Source organism: Anopheles merus, chromosome 2R (genome assembly GCF_017562075.2).
Source record: "Anopheles merus strain MAF chromosome 2R, AmerM5.1, whole genome shotgun sequence".
Classification (NCBI taxonomy): Eukaryota; Metazoa; Arthropoda; class Insecta; order Diptera; family Culicidae; genus Anopheles; species Anopheles merus.
Window position 1 is genome coordinate 20,183,608 of NC_054082.1, and position 15,038 is coordinate 20,198,645.

The following is a 15,038-nucleotide window of genomic DNA, read 5'->3' on the forward strand; positions in this document are numbered from 1 at the left end:
TCATTTCACGCTTTCCCGTAGATACAAAAACTTTAAGCAAAGAATGCGCCAGTATACTGCGCCCGCTACTAGCCCCGTACGCTACGATCCGGTCATGATCAACTCCCAGCAGCAGCCCCCGTCGGACAATCCGACCAGCCTGAAGGAGTACGAAACGCAGGTGCTGGCGATGGCCGTACCGCTCGCCGACGAGGGTGACGATCTGCAGCTAGACTTTAGTGCAAAAAACCACGCCTTTAGCCTCGACAACGTTAGCTACATTACGCACAAGGAAAATGGTCAGTCCGAGGTGGAATGCCCAAAAACGAACGAAAGCTTTTAACACTTGTCTTTCGCTCTTCTTGCACTCCCTTTTCCATCCAAAACAGGTCAGCACAGTCCTACAAATTCCGACGCAACGACCGCTGTTGTTGGTACGCTGCAGCGCAACAATAACAACAACACGAAGAACAACAATAATCTCAACATTAACAACCGCCAGAACACGCTCAACCGAACGCTCGAGATGAACCGCAACAACTATCTGAATCCGCTCGGTTCCGGCGGTAATGGGGGCCCGGTAGTGCCCGGCACGCTCACGCTCGGGCGCATCAAATCCGAGCGCAATAACTACATCAACGGGTAAGAAGAGGGCTAGTAGAGAGAGAGAGAGAGACAGAGCGGGATCTGTGGTCCAATTTTGGCTCATAAACGAATTCTACCCTCCTTGCAGATACGGGGACACGCTCAATCGAAACAATTTAACGATGGCCCAGAACAACACCTTCAACACGCTCGGTCGCAACCAGCGGAACATCAACCATGCACCGCACCACAACAACGCCAACCACGGGTCGAACAACGTGAACCTGAACCAGGGCCACCATCACCACCCGATGCACAACGGGGGCCCAGGTGTGGGTGGTTACGCGGGGACGGAGATAGTGACCAACACGCTGGGGCGCAACAATCGCTACAACGATGTGCCAATTACGAATCCTCTGTTTCACATTCGGTAAGTTGGAGGGCGGAAGTGCACAAGCTAACTTTGCACTGTGTTGGGTAATGCATTTGAGTGGATCTGAATTTGCAGTCTGACAATCGTCATAGATTCTCATTGGAATTTGACATTCACCTTGAATCTCCAAAAGTCCTGGTAGCTTCAGGGAACAACCCTAATCTTGCCGGAACTCTCCCAAGTAGTGATCAGAACTCACAATGAATGAGTTGGGTTAACGAGTTAAAAATTTTGATATACTTTCCGGCAGTCATGTGCGCTACGTATGTGTGTGTGAGTTACAAGGGGTGTGAAGCGTTAAATCACTCATTGAAACTTAACTCTAGAAAGAGTTATTCAACTCACAACTTATTCAATTCGCTGTGAGTGAGTTACGGATCAGTGTGGGGAGTTAAATCACTCGCTCGGTGAGATATAACTTTGAAAAGAGATTCAAAGGTTTTCGAATAACTCTTTAATTGTTCAAATCAATTCAACTCACTGCTTAGGAAAAGTTCAGGAACTCATTGTGACTCAGTCATGCTCATTAATTGAATATTAATAACTCTTCAAGCAGTTTGCATCTCAAAAGACGAATGACTCATAAATAATTCACGATACTATAAAATACGATTCTTGTGATTTAATTTTCCCAACTCCTTCCCTGAATTGATATACAAACTCTAACCGAAACAATCGATCTCAAACCTTTGCAGCCAAAACGGAGACCTACAGTCACAGCCGCAGCTGAACCATATCAGCCCCACAAACGAAAACGTTAGCTTTGGCAAGCGCGACTACAACCAGCTGTCCTTCTCCTACCTAAACGATCTGGATCGATCCGACGCGGAAACTACAACCGAGCTGTAAAAACAGAAAACTCCCCTCCCCTGCGGTGTAGTGCCAGCGGTAGGCACTATCCTACCGGCTAGAAAAGCTCCATTCAATACTGTGTCCGTCACGTCTCTGTGTGGAAATGGGAAATGGGGACGAGAATGTGCGAATTCCCTTGCACGGGACGTTAGCACAGTGAGATAGTGGTAAAGTTGGCGTATCTCAGGCAATATCGAAATATGTCTCTTGCCTTAACGATCAAAGTTTGAGCTAGCGCCTGTAAAATATTGTGACATATGTGGCATTTTATCTACTATTGTTTTTTTTTTGTTTGTGTTTTTAACTCCTCCTTCTACGGTTTTATGTTTATAGTTACTAATTTAAACGTTTCTCAAGCTCTTTTTTATCGAAACGCCCATTCCCGTGTAGGTGTAGATTAGTAAGCAATTTTAAAAGACAAACAAGAAGAATAAGAAAATGAAAATGAAGAAGAAGAAGAAGAAGAAGAAGAAGAAGAAGAAGAAGAAGAAGAAGAAAAACGCTAGTTTATAATGAGAAGGCAAATGTGTACAATAGTAGCAGTAGATAGAACGAAACGAACGAATGAAAGATGCACCATTAAGGTGCTCTGTGTTAAGTGAAGAATGGAGTAAGAAGAATGGATAGTGCGATGTTATATTTATTATTACAATACTTGCTAACTAGAGTATGGGAAGGGGCTAGCAACCGGCCTCAATATTAGCAAAGCAGGAGAGTATACCACCGGCTTTTATTTTATTACTCTCCGGCAATAGAAAATTAGTAGTTCGTCAACACACTAGAGTGATCTGTAGGCGACGAACTTTTCTAGCGAACGTGCGGCGCAAAAAATGGAGATTATGTTCGCTTAGGTAGCATGTAGCAGTGTAAATATTTACAGTCATTTAATTAGTAAGCACCATGGTCAATAGGTAGGCTCGTTTTGAATCGAAACATTCCATCGAAAATGACGCAAGCGTGAGACGTAAGCTCAAAATCGTGCATTGTCGCTTACACACACGCGCGCTTTCTGATTGCAGGAGTTTGTGTGTGTGTGTGCGTAAAGCAAGCAGAACTGATCGATTTAAACAGAATAAACCCAACTTCCTTAGTTAGTGGACACCGGAGTGTGTGTCCAGAATTACCGTAGTACTCCATTAAACACCAGGGACATGCAATTACGTTCTAGGCAAAGGGGACGCTAGAATTAGTACACTTTGGTTAGCCATTACACGCACGTAGAGAAGAGGGTTAGGGCCGAGAAAGAAAAAAAAAACAATAGAAAAGTTTGATAGTATGTGTATCGATCGAAACCAATTTTAAATCATGATATGGTGGTGCGCTACCACACGCACGCCAACCGTCCAAATCCATCTAAATAAATATCCATATGAGATTACTTTCAAAAATAAAAACCGAAAATGTCTTTCCTTCCTCACTGCGTACCTTGGGCGTCGGCGTCACTGGGTGCATCCTTGAATTGTAACGCCTTTGTTCGTTCCAGTAGCTGTTCCAGCTCGTTCCAATCGCTCCCGTTCTCTTCCACTGTTTTGTTCGTGCGTTTTAGTGGCTGCACAGGAAACGCTACCATGTGCCGGTACAGCGGGAAGGAAGGATACGTCCGATCGAGCTTGATCGTCTGCAGCATCGGCTCTTTGGAGGGTAGCTTCAGCACGGCAGTGTTAAGGATTGGTTCGGCCAGCGGACTGCCATACGTTTCGATCATCGGTGTGTGCTTGGAACGATCCGCAGCAACACCAACGATGTCACCGACGGTAGCAGTGCCACCGCCACTCTTGGTTCTAGCCGTTCGGGAATCATCTTTGCCACCTCGCAACACCTTCAGGGTGGTGAAACTTACCTCACGCTGCAGATCGGGCGGAATGCGGAAACGATAGTCGGCCGGCGGGGGTACGGCCATGGGTAGCGGTTGCCAGTTGACCGGGCTGCCGAGTAACCCGATGTAGCGCCCACCGAGTGTCCACAGGCGTACGGTGCGATCGCTGCTGCAGCTCAACAGCAACCCAGTGTCGTCCAGGTAGGTGAGCCCGGTAACGCAAGCTCGATGGGCCTGGTACGAGTTGAGCAGCCAGGGTTTCGGTTGTGCACGGGCCGATCGTTTCGCCCGGCCCGGGACTACGTCGTTCAGCAGGAAGGGAAACAGTATCCTTAGCGCCGGCTTGTTTACGTGGAATTTGTCTTCGTTCGGGATCCTGTAGTTAGAAGTTTTTGTTTTAAAACTAGTTCATTTGGCCAAGATACAGGGCTACGAAACTAATTTTCATTACGGGTTACGAATTCATTCATTAGGGCTACTCTTTACACTTTACTGTAAAGAGCATGCCGAAAATAATGAAATCAAAACCCAATTAAAATGAGGCACTTATGACTACCGCTAGGAATTTCCAACGAGCCTGTCCAAAAAGGGTGCCATAGAATCGAATTTACAACATATGAAGTTCACTTCCAATAAGAAAGAGTTTAGGAAGTGTCCCACAACTATGAGAACCCCTAGAAAACCCTGTATAGGTCCTGGGGACGATCATGAACCCATACCTAGACGATCCTAGAACCTATCATGAGCCCGTATCTGTTCTGGAACCTATCATGAACCCATGCCGGTCCTGGTACCTATCATGAGCTCATACCAGCCCTGGAACCGATAATGAACCCATACCAAACCAGAAAAAGCTTGCGATTCCATTTATTTTTTAGAACAGTACCTGGAACTGTTCTGGATTCGGATTCGGATGCTTGAATACTTGGTACGGGATTATAACTAATACAGTTCCAGTCGACAAACCATACCCGGTAGTACATGTGCAGCGTAGAAAATAGCGTAGCAATTTAACGTAGGAAATTAAGTAGGATTTGTGTAGTGATTTTTATCAATTCTTTTTGCATAAAAATAAAAAAAAAACAACTTAAACCCGACAGTACACTTACCAGCAATTCTCGATGTACCACGTTTTCACGTACCCGAGCGCCGTGCCGGTGAACAGGAACCGGTTCGCCTTATCCGTTGCCAGCGTAATGATCCGATCGCCCGCCATATGAATGCCATTGAACTGGCCCTTGAAGCCACCGTCCGGGTGGTGGGACCACACCTGCACCATGCCATTGTCGAGCGAACCGAACAGCGTGCCACGGTCGGGCAGCATCTTGCGCGTGGCCAGAAACAGCAGCGCCTGTATCGAAAGCTGCCGCATCTGCTCCAGCCCGGACGGCATCAGGATGCGGGTCAGGCGGCGGTGTGCCAGCTGCCCCGGCGGCATTTGAAACAGTGACCGGCGGGGTGTCAGCTTGCGCGGCTTCACCAAATCGGCCCGCCCCTCCCGGAACGAGATCGGTAGGCGGGTGCGGGGATTGGTCGCATCGTACCGCCGGTACGGTTGGCCCGTTTCCAGCATCCAAAACACGAGCTCGCCCGCATAGCTGCAGGTGGCCATCACGCCCGGTTCCGAGTCGCTAACGGCCGCGCAAAGAATGTCGTCCGAGTGCTGCTTGCGCCACTGGAGCCCCCGCGGGTACTCGTCCTGCTCGGCGAACGCCGCAAACTCCACCACCCGATGGTTCCAGCCCATCGCCAGGATGCGGTTCGCCTGCCAGAACACGCCCGTCACCTCGCAGTCCTCCTCGATATGGATCGTGCGCATGCACGTGCGCCCACCGATGTTCCAAATCTTGAGCGAACCGTTGCGCGCACCCGTCAGCAGCATCTGCTCCTTGCCGTCGAAGCAGGCGGCCGTTATCTCGACCGGTTCCAGCACCCCGTTCCGGATCTGGGTGTGCGCCTCGGTGATGATCGTCATCTTGCGATTGACCCGATGGTCCCACACGATGATGAAGCTGTCGAAGCCGCAGCTAACGACCAGCCGGTACAGCCCGTTGTACAGCAGCACCGAGACGGGCTTGGTGTGGCTTTCGCCGTCCGTGCGGTCGAGCGCGATCTCGGGACAGCAGGCCGTCACGAACAGCTTGTTGCTGGCGACCACCAGCTCCCGGGCGCGCTTGTTGTAGTACGCGCAGGCCCGCACGCCCTTCACGAGCACGGTCGAAAACTGGCCAAACGTCTGCAGCAGCACCCGGTTGCGCACGTCCCACACCTTGATGATTTTCCGCTGATCGAGGCTGTAAATCTTTTCGCCGGCGTCCTGCAGAAACAGAAACGTGATGCTCGACGTGTGCCCGGCCAGTACGACCGACGGTTTCTCCGGCCGGTGAATGTCCCACAGTCGCAGGTCACAGTCTGGGCCGCCGGAGACCAGCAGCTCGTTGGAGGGTTCGAACGCGAAGCAGGTCACACCACGCGGTACACAAAACTTGATCGTGCGTATTGCCGGCAGGTCCAGCGAATGTATGACCATGGCCGGCCGTGGCCGACCACGGGCAGAGGACAGTAGCGGATTCTCTTCCGCACACGCAATAAACAGCTCGGCCACGTTTCCGGCACTTTCCACGAACTGCACCGCACGCACGATGTCGGGCAGAAGCTGTCCATAGTCAACACATTCCACCGGCGGGTACGCTCCGTGCAGCACGTCCTGCAGCGACACGTGCGTAACCGTCGACTCGCCGGAAGTCGTTACCTTCCGTTCGGGGTGAAACACAAACATCCGGATGTGACCGGTGTAGTCACCGGTGAGCAGACGGCTCGGCTCATCACGACCAAACCGGTAGGCCATCGCGCTGATCGGCTGGGGCAGCCGTTCGATGACCAGCTTGAGCGTGAAGCACGCCGCAACCACATTGTACAGCCGCAGCTCAGTCTCGAGCCCGGTCACGCAGAACATGCTCAGATCGGGCAGTGGGACCGTATCGAGCACCCAGGTTTTCGAGCGCTTCAAGCTGGACGGAACGGACCGTGCCGTAAGGGCGGGTTTCCAGTCTTCCGTCCAAAACTGTATAACTCCCTCGCGGGACGTGGTGATCCAGTGTCCTTGCGACCAGCTGATGCTGCCATCCTGTGGGGTCACCGTGGGAGAAAGAAAGAAAGCGAATGAGCTACAGCAGCCTTCTCGAGCAAAAACACTGAACACTTACGTAGTACACCATCGGGCAGAAGTCCACCTTCACGATGTTGTACACCTGGCGGCGCAGCTTCACACACAGATCGCCGGCGATCGGTGGATCGAGCGACTGCTTCACCGCGTGCGGATCATCGTCCTGGAAGCCGAGGATGAGGTAGCTCAGCAGCTCGTCCCACTGGCAGTACCGGTCGTGGTCAGTGTTGATCTGCAGGCACAGCGTGCGGTATTCGTCCTCGGTGTAGTGGAGCCCGAGCTCGGCCAACAGTTCGCGCAGCTCGTCGAGGGTTAGCCGATTGTTGCGAGCCCGGAACTGCTCGTGCAGCTGATCGATCTGTTCGCGTGTCACAAAACGGTGAATTTCCCGGTCCGCATCGGCGGTGGAGAGTCGGCCGGCCATTTTGATGGACGATGCGCGTTTACCTGTGTGCTGCGATTAGTAGCCGCGGTTGCGTGGTTGCCGGTTGTAATTTTGTACCGCTTTAAATAGAATGTAAATATTGAAAAAGCATTTTTTTGCGTTCTAAAACAATAAAACGGTGGCAAATCATCAGTAGTTAACAATTAAATGAGTTTCAATAGTAATTTTGAATTACTTTTTAAACTCCAATGGCCATGGCAACCACCCACTGTGCAATGTTGACAGAACAATAACAACAAGTGTATCCAAACAAATCCCCTCTTGTCATAGCGCTCGTGGATCGCGGGGACGGCAAACGTAGCCAGACAGCAAAAAAACGAAGGCAAAGATTATCTTTCGTCGGCGGAAAAGTGCGCGTCGCGTTTGTTAGATAACCTCCCGATACGAAAACACTTGTCGCGTTGATATACAAGCGCGACGCGTGTGTGTTGATTGTTTATCGTCAACATTGTCGCGCCCCTTCCCCTGAAGTCGCGCGTGTAGGTGAATCGAAAACCGACCACAATCAATTAGGAACCGATTTCCACGGAACCCATTCCGGCCAGGCAAAATGTCGTCCCCTGCTGCGCTACAAAAGTGCAAAGCGGTCGGTTTCATTGGTGGCGGTAATATGGCGTACGCCATCGCGTCCGGATTGTTGAGCAAAGGTATGGCGTGTCGCGGACTTAATTACTGGAATATGTTCTATTCATTCCGTCCCATCACAAAACAGGAGTGCTGCAACCGGATCAGATAATAGTGTCCGCCACACGGCTGGAAAATCTGCAGGCACGCTGGGCCCCGCTTGGGGTAACGCGAACGACCGTTGACAACGCGGAAGTCATCCTGCAATCGGACATCGTTTTCATCTGCGTAAAGCCACAGATGTTCAACTACGTGTTGGCAAACTTGAACATCGCTAAGTTAAAGCAATATGACAAATCCAACCAGAAGCTGTACGTATCCATAATGGCCGGCGTTACGCTTAGTCGATTGATACAGGATTTGGAGATGTTTCAGCCGTGTTTGATAGCCCGTGCCATGCCCAACACTCCGGTGCAGGTCGGGGTTGGCTGTACGGTGTACTGCCGCGTGGTATCGGGCCATCCTGTCCCGCCACTGTACCGCGATATGCACACCATGTTTGCGGCGCTTGGCGTTGTGCACGAGGTGGAGGAAAGTAAGATGAACGCCGCTACTGGGCTGGCCGGCTGTGGTCCGGCGTACGTGTACGAGTTTATCGAAGCGCTGGCGGACGGTGGCGTTAAGCAGGGCATTCCGCGTGACATGGCGCTGCAGCTGGCCGCCCAGACGGTGATGGGTGCGGCCAAGACGGTACTGGACACGGGTAAGCATCCCGCCGTACTGAAGGACGAGGTGTGCTCACCCGGCGGTGCAACGATACACGGGGTACATGCGCTCGAGCAGGGTTCGATGCGCGGCACGGTGATGAATGCGGTCGAGAGTGCCACTAAGCGGGCTGCAGAGCTTTCTTAGAATGCTTTGTTCGAGTAAAACTCACGCCATACCATTTTGTTTTTTTTTATTCATCAATTTAGAGACAAATAAAAATATTCTTTTTTTCCTGTTGTGATTAAAAGATTTCGATAGTTTGTCATTAAATTTATTTCATTTCCTTAATCTAGCTGGCTTAAAACAGTAAAGAAAAGATCCCGCACACCTGCACTCGCTCCTCAGTACCGCCCACGCCCTAATCCTGTCGATCCTTTTTGCTCACGTACTCCACACACCGCGACGGATCGGTCGGGAAGTATTCCTGCATCTTTGTCATCAGCCGCTTCAGCCCCTGGATGTACTTGCGCTGCGTCTCGTCGTTCATCACGTGGGCCACGTTCTTGGAGAAAATCTTTTCCCGCCCGGTACGCGCATGAATACCCACCATCGTCACACCGATCGGCCACGGTGCATTGCCGATCGCCATCGTCAGGTACGCGTCGCTCGCGTGAATGTAGTCCCGCTTTAGCAGGCTCTTCGTGATGTCCGTCAAGCTGTCGAGAATGTCCTCCGGTATCGTTTTGTTCTTTAGCTTGCGCAGCAGCGGCTTCAGGTATAGGCGCGTCTGCTCGAACGTGGCCCGCGCTATCTTCCCCTTGGTAGCCATGCGCTCTGCCACCGTCACCGAGCTAAGCTGATCGTTCCACATCTTGAGCAGGAACTGTATCAGCGTCATGATCACGTGGCAGTCGTGGTCCTTTCCGCTGCGCCCGAGCCGTACCGCCATTTCCTGTATCGATTCGTACGTTACGCTATCGTCGATGGCGTAGTCTTCGTCGGACGTTTTCGCTTTCCCCATGCCCGGCGCCTGCCCATTCGAGGTAAGAATTTCGTTCAGATATTCTTCGTCCACCTGTTCCATCGCTTCCTGGAAATCGTTCCGGAAGCCCCGATTGATCTCCGGGGTCGATATTTCTAGCTGATGTAGCCGAAGGCATGATTCCGCTTCCGTTTCGCCGAACAGCAGGATGGGTTCACCGCGTTCGCGCAGCTTCCGGATCACCTCCGAGCGGGGCAGCTTCTTGAAGTCATACTTTTGCCCATCCCCAACCGTGGCCTGACCGTCGCTTTTGGCGGACCCATTGCTTGTTGCGCCGTCCGGTTTGTTTAGGCCGCTTTTTTCCAGATATTCCTCCTCTTCTTGGGCTAGTAGTTCACCGCGCTTGAAATATTTCTTATTGTCGCCCTGCAAACGAAGGGAGCGATGGTAGCTTATTTCGGTCAAGGATTAGAGGCGTTTAGCACAAGGGCATACTTACAACGAGCTTTTTCTCCTCTAGCAGCTTCCTTTTTCTTGCAATCTCTGCCTTGAGTATGTCCATTCCAGAAGAAATTCCTTAATTTAAACGGGATACAAATCGAAGTGATGATCTGGAGAAAGCGGTATCTTTTTTCCTGGTCGAGCGTTTTGTAAACAAACAAAGTTTGACAGTTTGGGAAAATCCCGACAGCAGCGACTCTATATGTGAGATGGAATACTAAAAGCATTCAAAAAATAAATTCAACGTTGCGAAATTGTTGAAAGCACCGAAAATATGCACCTGAAGCAGGATTTGGCATCAATGCTATCGTACAGCGAAATCTTCTTGAACCCAAACCATTTTGAGAGGCAAAGAGATTGCTTTTTATTAATGATTTTGTATGATGAATGACAAAATTACGTGAATTCCAAATTAAATGAAGGGAAATAGCTACTATGTGGGTAAAAACATTCATCCACTTTCCCAAACTCGATCGAATTCGGAAACGATCGTAGCGATTGTGAAAATGACATAAAATTGAAGTTTCCTTGAAAGTTTTTTGAACATTTTGCCATACTGTACGCATAACTGAGCAGGATACTCATGAAATAAATTAAAGCAGCAGTTGTGTCTGGGTAACTATCGTTCCTCTTCGATCGAGTTTGGGAAAGTGGTTGATTAACAACATTTTCATAACTTATTCGCTAAAACTACTCTAATCGGAGATATGTCTAAGAGAGCGATACAGGAAATAGATCCCAGATCACTTCAGGACACTAGACTAATTACTATAATGACGAGCCTTACCAACATCGGATATTTATGGTTAAACTATTAAACAGCGTGATATCTTGATCATGAGACTCCGTTGGGGTTTACAGGATATTTTGACATTCCTATGGCATCAAACGAGGGATCGTTCAAGATTGGCCGCAAGGAGAGTTGAGCGCCGCCATAGGTTCAAGCTTTATATGTAGATTGTCCATTGACGATGGCGTCCGCCTCTTCTACAACCAACCATGCCCGTAAGAGCACCTGCTAAGTGTTAGATCTAAATCGAATGTTTTCTTTCTTACTAGTTTTCGAGGACGTCGTCGTGCCATCCATGTGAACAACTTTAGTCAGCAATAAAGCACAAGCTACGCAAAAGAACATGTTTTCTTTCCACCACAGGCTGTTAGGACTGATCGGGCTTTACGGTTTTATTTATGCCGATGGAAATTAGAACACGTTATACCAATAAAGTACGCATACCAGGGAGGAGGACAGCCTACCAGAGCGTAAACCACACCACCACCTACCCAACTCTCTACTTCTTCTCTACCTTCTTAACGGCTTTCTTTACTGGTTTCGCGGCTTCCTTGGCGGGGCGCACCTTCTTCAGTGATGGCTTCTTGCCGGACGCCTTAAAATCGGCCACCTTCTTGTCCACCTTCGCCTTGCGGGCCGCCTTGATCTTCTCCATCTTCTGCAGGCGGCGCGTCTGCTTCTCCACGAACACGACCGCCCGGTGCTTGGCATCCAGTGGCTTCTTCTTGGCTTCCGCCTTCGCCACCAGGCGCTCGCACTTGCGCAGCTTCGTCATCAGCTGGGCACGGCGCTTCGTGACCGCGGCGTACGGGTTCAGCTTCAGCATCTGCTCCTTGTTGGTGAGCGGGTTCAGACGGCGCACGTGTCGGTACACCTTCCTTCTCGGCGCTCGCAGCACGCGACGGATTTCCTCCGACTTCAGCAGACGGGTCAGATCGGTGTTGGCCATGATCGGGGTCGGCAGATTGTAGCCCTTCTTCGCGACCGACCGCTTCTCCCAGGTGCCGTACAGACCGTCCAGCTTGGCGAACGCCGACTCGGTCCACACGCACAGCCGACCGACGTGACCGCCGGGGGCCAGCTTCAGCAGGTTCATCTTGCTCACCCGCATCGTATCGACGCCGGGAATGTTACGGAACGCACGGCGCAGACCCTCATCCCGATCGTAGATGATCAGCGGACCGCGACGCTGGACACGGCGACGGTTGCGCATCTTACCGCGACCGGCGCGCAGACGCTGCGACTTGTACACCTTCTGCACGTCGGCCCAAACCTTCGAGCGGCGCAGGAAGGTGACGGCCTGCTTGGTCTTCTGGAACTTCTGGATGTCGTCGGACACGACCAGCGGCAGCTCCGAGATACCGTCGATGATATGACCTACGAGAGAGAAACACACCAACACCCACGAGATTAGATGTGATGCAAAGAGGCAATGTCAACAGCGGATGTGGTAAACTTACCGCGCGACTGCACCAGGGCAGGGACACCGCTGGCAGCGAGGGCCGAAACCAGAGCATAGCGCTTCAGGTTGATGTTGATCTTGCGGTGCCAACGGCGCCACGGCTTGGTCGGGGCGAACATGCGTCCACCACGGCACATGTTACCGTACGCACCCTGGCCGGAACGGTGGGTACCACCGCCGCGGACACGCGGGATACGGGCCACAGCGCGACCGGTACCCCACGATTCGGCCGACGTCTGGTGACCGGCGGCCTCGCTCACGGCGTACGCCTGGCGACGGTTGCGGCGCATCAGCTGCGACACCTCGTTCACCACATCCGGACGGATCGGGGCCTTGAAAATTGCCGGCAAGGCAACTCCCTTATCCTTCACCGCCTCATTTTTGTCAGAGTACACACTGACCAAAGGGCGCGCTGCCGTCAAACTCTGAAAAGACAAGCACACAAACACACGCGCACACACAGGCGCAACCGCGTTGTTAGAAAACTCGGATTCAAGCATGAACGATCAACAATACACATTCTCGGTAAACGAACAACACTCTTCGGTACAGGAATTAACCATTAATAACCTCAAATCGGGCACCAAACATCCATTTGTTTCACACCAAACATCGATAAACAACATCTTCATGCACAACGGGGCTCATCAACACGCACGTTTCCGGCAAATTCACCCCGAGGCACGATGACAGCTACGGCGCATCGATCTGACCGACACAAATATTGAACTTTTTAACCTTTTTCCATTAATCGAACAGATGACCAGTCGATCGCTTTTCTATATCCATAAATCCATTCCATAGTTGCGCTCACAAAATGGTCCCGACATCATCATGCAGATTCAGTCCCGATCACCACACCGCACCGCTTCCATTCCGGCAACCAGGCGGTCCGGCACCATTGCCAAACACACAACCAATTTTCAGCTCGCCATTCATCCCTGCGCTGGTAAATCCTGCCAATTCCTGTAGCCGAAGTGTTGGTGCATCTTTTACCGTATGCACTTACCATTTTAGCACAAGTTTACTCCCGAATCTTCACAATTTTTGCTGGCTGCTTGGATAAAGCACGTCCACCATGCCACGGGGGACAGAAAAAGAACTATTCAAAGCGGAAGCAGCCCGATCCGGCGTTCGGGTGACAGTTGTCACCTTGACAGCACGACAGTTCAGTGGAAATGGGCAATCGAATGGTTTCGTAAATTTTGTTGAAAAACATGTTTAATTGTACGGTGGTGTTTTTAATGCACTTTTTAAATTCTTTATTATAATTTTTGTGCTTAAACACTTGTTATTAACTGGATTTATACCCTTGAAAATGTGTTATTTTGCCTTTCCATTTTCTTAGAAAAGGCCTTTCCAAATTGCACACAACGGAAAGCCTTTTCGCCACCAAACGCCAACTGTCAAACCGCGGTTGTTGTCAAACAGGGGCCAAAACAAACCAAAAACAGCAAACATTCTCGGGGGAAGCCGATCGCACTTGCATTTAACGAAAAACTCCCCTTCCAATGGCCGGTGAAGTGTTGGTTGATGCTTTGCCGTACATCGATCTTGGCTACGATGATCCTGGCGTGCGGGAAGCGGTAAGCAATGCGCAAACAGCACACGAAACACCACCATATCAACACACCCGTACCTCTTCCCCTCCCTATTCCAGGCCATCGCCATGGTGGAGGAAGAGTGTCGCCGCTATCGGCCGACGAAAAACTATCTCGAGCATCTGCCCGCCCTCAACACGACCGCGTTCGAAACGGAACTAATGGCGGCCGAATTCGAGCGCATCCAAAACCGGCTGCCGATGGAACCGCTCAGCATGAAGCGGTACGAGCTACCACCGCCACCGGCCGGCAAGATGAACGAAGTGTCGGCCTGGAGCGAAAGTGTGGACAATTCGATGGCCCAGCTGGAGCATCAAGCGGTGCGTGCTATGAACCTCGAGCTGATGGCCGAGTATGGGTGCGAGATGTGGAAATCCTACCTCGAAACGTTGGTCACCATGCAGGCCAAGTGTCAGGCCCGGCTGGCGGAGGTAAAGAAGGAGATACAGGACGTGAACTGGGCGCGCAAGACGAAACAAACGCAGGGCGGCGAGAAGCTGCGCACGCTGGAAGCGCAGTGGGTGATGCTGGTGTCGAAGAACTACGAGATCGAGCAGGCTTGCGCCAAGCTGGAGGAACAAATCTACCACAAAAAGCAGCAATCGAGCGCACTGCGAGCGGAGGGTAGGGCTGAATGAGCTGGTGAACACTTATTGGTGGAACGATTAAGCATAAGAATTGTAATATTATTTTAGTTTTCTCAATTAAAACGCTTCATACTTCAATTGGACATGATTTATAGATTTGCACGAAATATTTTACACGCTTTTTACACATTATTTTCTTTGGCGGGAAGTTTAAGTGTCTGTAAATGCGATTCTATTGAGATCTTTACACCACAACGACAGAAATGTAATATAAATCTATGGCTAAAATAGACCATCTGAGATAGAGAAACCGGGCCGAGGCATGCAGCACCTCTTATAATCCCTCCATCATGCCATTTTCCCCCTAGCACTATAAATGTCTGTAAATATAGATCCGTTTCAATTTCATTTCTGATTTTACTTTCGAGCGCATCCGCTAAGACGAACAGGAGGATAGAGGTCAACTGTTATGAGAGGTACGGGAGAAAAAGTGAAGAAAAGATACACTTCATACTGCACACGACCGCCTTACAACAGATCGGGCCGCAGATCGGGCAGCTTATAGTT

The 15,038-nt window shown here is 50.7% G+C and overlaps 6 protein-coding genes across 8 annotated transcripts in view; 3 read left to right on the plus strand and 3 right to left on the minus strand.

The window, feature by feature from the left end:
• The window catches only part of LOC121603435 (cadherin-99C), a 148,082-nt gene extending 145,079 nt beyond the window's left edge, over positions 1-3,003 (plus strand). For all 3 annotated transcript variants that reach the window (XM_041932112.1, XM_041932113.1, XM_041932114.1), the window contains exons 10-13: positions 22-278; positions 369-621; positions 713-994; positions 1,693-3,003. In XM_041932112.1, coding sequence (XP_041788046.1) covers positions 22-278; positions 369-621; positions 713-994; positions 1,693-1,846 — 946 coding nt within the window. In that variant the 3' untranslated portion in view covers positions 1,847-3,003. The remainder of the gene's footprint in view (positions 1-21; positions 279-368; positions 622-712; positions 995-1,692) is intronic.
• A 107-nt stretch (positions 3,004-3,110) lies between these two features.
• Positions 3,111-7,393, minus strand: LOC121603436 (WD repeat-containing protein on Y chromosome). The gene is made up of 3 exons (XM_041932115.1): positions 6,872-7,393; positions 4,775-6,792; positions 3,111-4,041 (listed from the first exon to the last, which is right to left on the minus strand). Exons 1-3 carry the CDS (start codon positions 7,253-7,255, stop codon positions 3,264-3,266), a joined length of 3,180 nt encoding a protein of 1,059 aa, XP_041788049.1. The 5' UTR covers positions 7,256-7,393; the 3' UTR covers positions 3,111-3,263.
• Positions 7,394-7,517: 124 nt separating this feature from the next.
• LOC121603438 (pyrroline-5-carboxylate reductase) lies at positions 7,518-8,851 on the plus strand. Its single transcript, XM_041932117.1, has 2 exons — positions 7,518-7,923; positions 7,989-8,851. The coding sequence occupies exons 1-2, from the start codon at positions 7,827-7,829 to the stop codon at positions 8,750-8,752; spliced, it is 861 nt and encodes a 286-aa protein (XP_041788051.1). The 5' UTR covers positions 7,518-7,826; the 3' UTR covers positions 8,753-8,851.
• A 14-nt stretch (positions 8,852-8,865) lies between these two features.
• Positions 8,866-10,201, minus strand: LOC121603437 (pre-mRNA-splicing factor 18). The gene is made up of 2 exons (XM_041932116.1): positions 10,030-10,201; positions 8,866-9,956 (listed from the first exon to the last, which is right to left on the minus strand). The coding sequence occupies exons 1-2, from the start codon at positions 10,090-10,092 to the stop codon at positions 8,967-8,969; spliced, it is 1,053 nt and encodes a 350-aa protein (XP_041788050.1). The 5' UTR covers positions 10,093-10,201; the 3' UTR covers positions 8,866-8,966.
• A 966-nt stretch (positions 10,202-11,167) lies between these two features.
• On the minus strand, positions 11,168-13,406 carry LOC121590978 (60S ribosomal protein L4). Its single transcript, XM_041911211.1, has 3 exons — positions 13,293-13,406; positions 12,282-12,708; positions 11,168-12,198 (listed from the first exon to the last, which is right to left on the minus strand). Exons 1-3 carry the CDS (start codon positions 13,293-13,295, stop codon positions 11,321-11,323), a joined length of 1,308 nt encoding a protein of 435 aa, XP_041767145.1. The 5' UTR covers positions 13,296-13,406; the 3' UTR covers positions 11,168-11,320.
• Positions 13,407-13,686: 280 nt separating this feature from the next.
• LOC121590980 (pre-mRNA-splicing factor SPF27) lies at positions 13,687-14,609 on the plus strand. Its single transcript, XM_041911213.1, has 2 exons — positions 13,687-13,869; positions 13,944-14,609. Exons 1-2 carry the CDS (start codon positions 13,795-13,797, stop codon positions 14,520-14,522), a joined length of 654 nt encoding a protein of 217 aa, XP_041767147.1. The 5' UTR covers positions 13,687-13,794; the 3' UTR covers positions 14,523-14,609.
• The last annotated feature ends 429 nt before the right edge of the window (positions 14,610-15,038 follow it).